This window comes from Lactuca virosa, chromosome 7, assembly GCF_052849685.1.
Source record: "Lactuca virosa cultivar CGN04683 chromosome 7, Lactuca_virosa_CGN04683_v6, whole genome shotgun sequence".
NCBI classification, from domain to species: domain Eukaryota; kingdom Viridiplantae; phylum Streptophyta; class Magnoliopsida; order Asterales; family Asteraceae; genus Lactuca; species Lactuca virosa.
This window is the reverse complement of record NC_136432.1, coordinates 44,119,762-44,123,822: the sequence shown is the minus strand read 5'-3', so window position 1 is coordinate 44,123,822 and position 4,061 is coordinate 44,119,762. Positions and strand designations below refer to the sequence as shown.

Sequence of the window (4,061 nt, the reverse complement as noted above, 5' to 3'; positions counted from 1 at the left end):
GTACCCGTTGTTTTTGCTTTCTCTCCAAATCCTGCAACTTCATTTGATTTTAAACCACTACTTCCTCCCCCCCTAACATCTTTACTACTTGATTTCTTTTGCTTCACCCTGAATTTTTTGGGCTTATCAACTTCTTTAGGTTTCTCAACTTGAGGACATGTAACCTTGTTGTGACCAACTTGTTTACACACACTGCATATAATTTTCTTCCCTACCTTTGACACAGTGTGCCTAGTACTCTTTTCACTTGGGTCCTTCCTTCGATTAAATTTTGGCTTGCCTGGCATTTTTCTCCTCAAAGGTGGCAGTGGTGGTATGAAATCAATGCATGGCCACATATCGCTACCATTCATCCCATGCATTGTTTACTTGTAAGTGTTCCTGTAAATAGCTCCAAAGAACATGGGATCCACATAACTTCCAACATCTCTGTTTAGGTAGGTGATTGTTGCAACTGAGTGCACACACCCATATCGATTTAATTTCCATACTCTACAAGAACATGTATTCTTGTCAAAATCCACCACAAAATACTCTGTCGAGTTTCTTGTCTCAAACTGGTTTAAACTAGCTGGTAAAACCTGCCAATATCTAATAACATTGTATAGAAGTTAGTCAATGTTTAGTAATGTTGATGTTAGTCAAGCATTTTTTTTTACCTTTGAGCTTTTTTCAGTTGATTAAGTAATGTTGTAATTACTGGACAAGATTTAAATTCAGGCCATGAACTGCCTTTCATGCTCAAATGAAACCGCTTTTCCATAACATACAATCTAATATCTTCTAGAATTGTGATGATTGGTTTTTTCCGGGCATCTCTTATGGCTTTGTTTAAGCTCTCCGAAAATCCATTTTCTACTGCATCACACATCCCGCCCTCTTGAAAGAAAGCTCTACACCATGATTGTGGGTTCTTCTCCATTAGATATTCAAAGGCTGAAGGATTAAGAAGTTGGATTTCCTTCATTGTTGCATTGAATAAAGGCTCAGTAGATGCCTTGCATGCCTTCCATAACATCTTCTCATAGTGTACTCCAGAGAAACTTTTCCTGAAGTTGGCAAGAATATGCCTTGTACAATGTCTGTGTTCAACAATAGGCAAAATCTCTTTCACAGCCTCTAATAGTCCCTACACATAAAGAGTTGAATTAGTAAAAAAAATACAACTAAAATTCAGTTAAAAAGATAATACAAGTAAGGCACATACCTTATGTTGATCTGACATCAATGTAAATCCAAAACCATTTTCCATTCCTAAGTCTTCTTTTAAATTCTCCAAAAACCATTTCCAATTCTCTTTGTTTTCCACACAAACAATTGCCCATGCAATTGGGAATATATGATCATTAGCATCCCTGTTAACTGCACATATCAACTCTCCAGTACATAACCCCTTCAGGAAACAGCCATCCAGGTTTATTACTCTTCTCCAACTATGTAACCAACCATGCTTTAGTCCCTCAAAACATACATAAAACTTACTAAAATGTCTTCCCATCTGGCATACTATTGACATCCATTTTCACAGTAGATCCAAGGTTTGATCTTCTTATCTCCTCACCATATCACCAAAGCTTTGCATAGTGCTCAACCAATGTGCCTTCAAGTAACTGAATAACATGCTTTTTTGCTCTCCTATACTGACCCATACTCACATCAATACTAAAAGTTTGTTTGACCTCTTCCCTAAGAAGCCTAACACTCATTTTTTGTTTATGTAAGAACTCAGTTGTGAAATGGCTGCCAATCCAAGCATAGCTAACAATTGAACCCAATTTGAAATTTCTTGCACAATTATGCTCATCCATTAAGGACTTAATCTAGAAAGAATGTTCTTCACTCATCCATGAAGCCTATAGTCTAAACTCACACTGCCCAAAACAACATTTAACTAAAAGTCTTCTACTGTCATTTTTTTTGTAGCACAACTAATAGCCATTAGCAACAACATAATTACATAAAATATGCTTTAACTGTTTTCGACTATCAAATCGCATACCTAAGACATGTATTTGTTTTTTCCAATGCATATTTTCATTATATGTAGTTACCTCCTCAAGATTTGCCTCACTGTCATCCATCTTAACATATGGATCCTCATGAGGTGGACTGATTGGGGTTGAATGCACCTTGGGGAGTAAGTTTCTCAAAAACACATCATTCATTGTCTTAGTCATTGGAATTCAATCTATATGTTCAACGTCATCGTGTATATTACCTTACAGTTCATTCGGGTCATTCTGAACAGCTCCCTCAACATACACTTCTTCATTAACTTCTGCTACCCCTAAATGGTTGTCTTCCACGCTGCTTACATCAAATTGCTCATCGATAATCCATTGATGTACATTTACACCAAAATGATCCATGTATACATCCACGACACAAGCAACAACATACCCAACTTCGATGAACTCCAGGTAGTCTATGTCATTAGCTAATATCCTCAATCCATCATGAAACTCCATTTCAGGCATGCAAAAATAAACATTCACACACCTCTTGTTTGTATATCTTTCAATTAACCCTACAAACTCGTTCATGTCCATTCCAACAATATCGACATCCTCAAACCTTTGATCAGCTCCATCCGTATAACTAATTACTGGGTACCTAGTAAAAAACCCAGCAAAGTGAACATCGATCTTCATATAAACGTCAATGGTATCGAGACTTTAGGGGAACAGTAAGACAAAAAGGGGAAGAACAATACAACGACTGTTCTTAGTCAAAAGATTTGTAAGGCAAGCTCATTTAACGATAAGGTGACGTGGAATCTTAGTTGGCGGATTTTTTAGATGAGGTGGGCTTAAAACCTGCTGATTAGGACGGGGTTTACCGGCTCACCCCTTTAGTTTGAACATAATGGCTTTAAGAATAAGTAAATTAACAGTTCGTTCCCCTAAAATGCAAAAAAAAAAAAAAAAAACAATAGGGACCTTTTAAACCATAACATGTAACATGGTTGGGCTACAGTGACATTTACCCTTTTCAGTTAGGCTTCAGGGTTTTTTCGGTTTTGAATTTTTACGATAACAAATATGTGATTAATATTAAAATGATATATTAAGAGTCGAATGATACACTCAATTAGTAAATTATAATTAAAAAAATGAAAGAAGTTGGGCAATGCGTGATGAAAAACTATGTAATTAATAGAAAATTATGTGTGTGGCTATATATATATATATATATATATATATATATATATATATATTAAGTAAGTCCCCAAAATCGCTTGATGTATCAATCCGATCCACTTGATGGTGCCGAATCCCAATCAAGTGGATGATGCAAGATGAAATGGAGAAGAAGAAGAAGAAGAACTAGATGAATCTTCAATGTATTAATGATTAGAATGAAAAACAATACACAAGATCCACACACTTCTCTCTACTTTCTCTCTCTAGAAATCCAAGATATGAATGAATACTCCTCAAGAACGGCCCTTCCCCTCCTTAGACACCCTAGTCCCCTTTAAAACATGCCCCTAATGACTCTATTTATACTTAAGGATCCAAAATACAAAGCCTAAACCGAAAACCCAATTGCTTGACCGAAACACATGAGTTTTCGGTCCAAGCTACAACAAAACCCAAGAAGGTTTTTGGTCCTAGACGAAAAAAAATAAATGCTTAGAAAAGCAAAGTATAAACCAAATTTTAGACCCAACAATCTCCCCCTTGGTTTATAACTTTCTTTTCTTTTGACCTAACAAACTCCCCCTAGGTTTGTAGCTTGCTTTTCTTGTCAATCTTCACACTGTGAGCTTGGCTTCAGCGTTTATCTTTGATTTCTTCACAACTTCAAGATGAACATATGAATTTTCAATGTGAATAACTTCTTCTTGAATAGTTGGGCTTGTCTTCAAAAATTTGACTCTGAACGCATATTAGGTGAGGAGGCTTCTTGTAAAGATTCTTGAAAATCAGCACTTTCAGCTTGAGAATCTTCAGAGAGAATAACAGAGAACGAATCTTCTGGATCACTTCAGCAGGTACATAGATAGCAGCAAATTGATTAAGGAGGCTTCAATGCAATCTGTCACATAATCTTCAAGT

At 36.2% G+C, this 4,061-nt stretch overlaps 1 protein-coding gene across 1 annotated transcript; it reads right to left on the bottom strand.

Moving 5' to 3' along the window:
* Positions 1 to 365: 365 nt before the first annotated feature.
* On the bottom strand, positions 366 to 2,165 carry LOC145126587 (uncharacterized). The gene is made up of 4 exons (XM_079061921.1): positions 2,052 to 2,165; positions 1,208 to 1,393; positions 660 to 1,129; positions 366 to 591 (listed from the first exon to the last, which is right to left on the bottom strand). Exons 1-4 carry the CDS (start codon positions 2,163 to 2,165, stop codon positions 366 to 368), a joined length of 996 nt encoding a protein of 331 aa, XP_078918047.1.
* Between the last annotated feature and the right edge of the window lie 1,896 nt (positions 2,166 to 4,061).

Coding starts and splice junctions, on each gene's coding strand:
- LOC145126587 (XM_079061921.1), bottom strand. CDS start 2,165: ATGAATGATGTGTTTTTGAGAAACTTACTCCCCAAGGTGCATTCAACC. Junction 1,130..1,207: donor TGATGTCAGATCAACATAAG/GTATGTGCCTTA, acceptor CTTTATGTGTAG/GGACTATTAGAGGCTGTGAA. Junction 592..659: donor CAACTGAAAAAAGCTCAAAG/GTAAAAAAAAAT, acceptor CAATGTTATTAG/ATATTGGCAGGTTTTACCAG.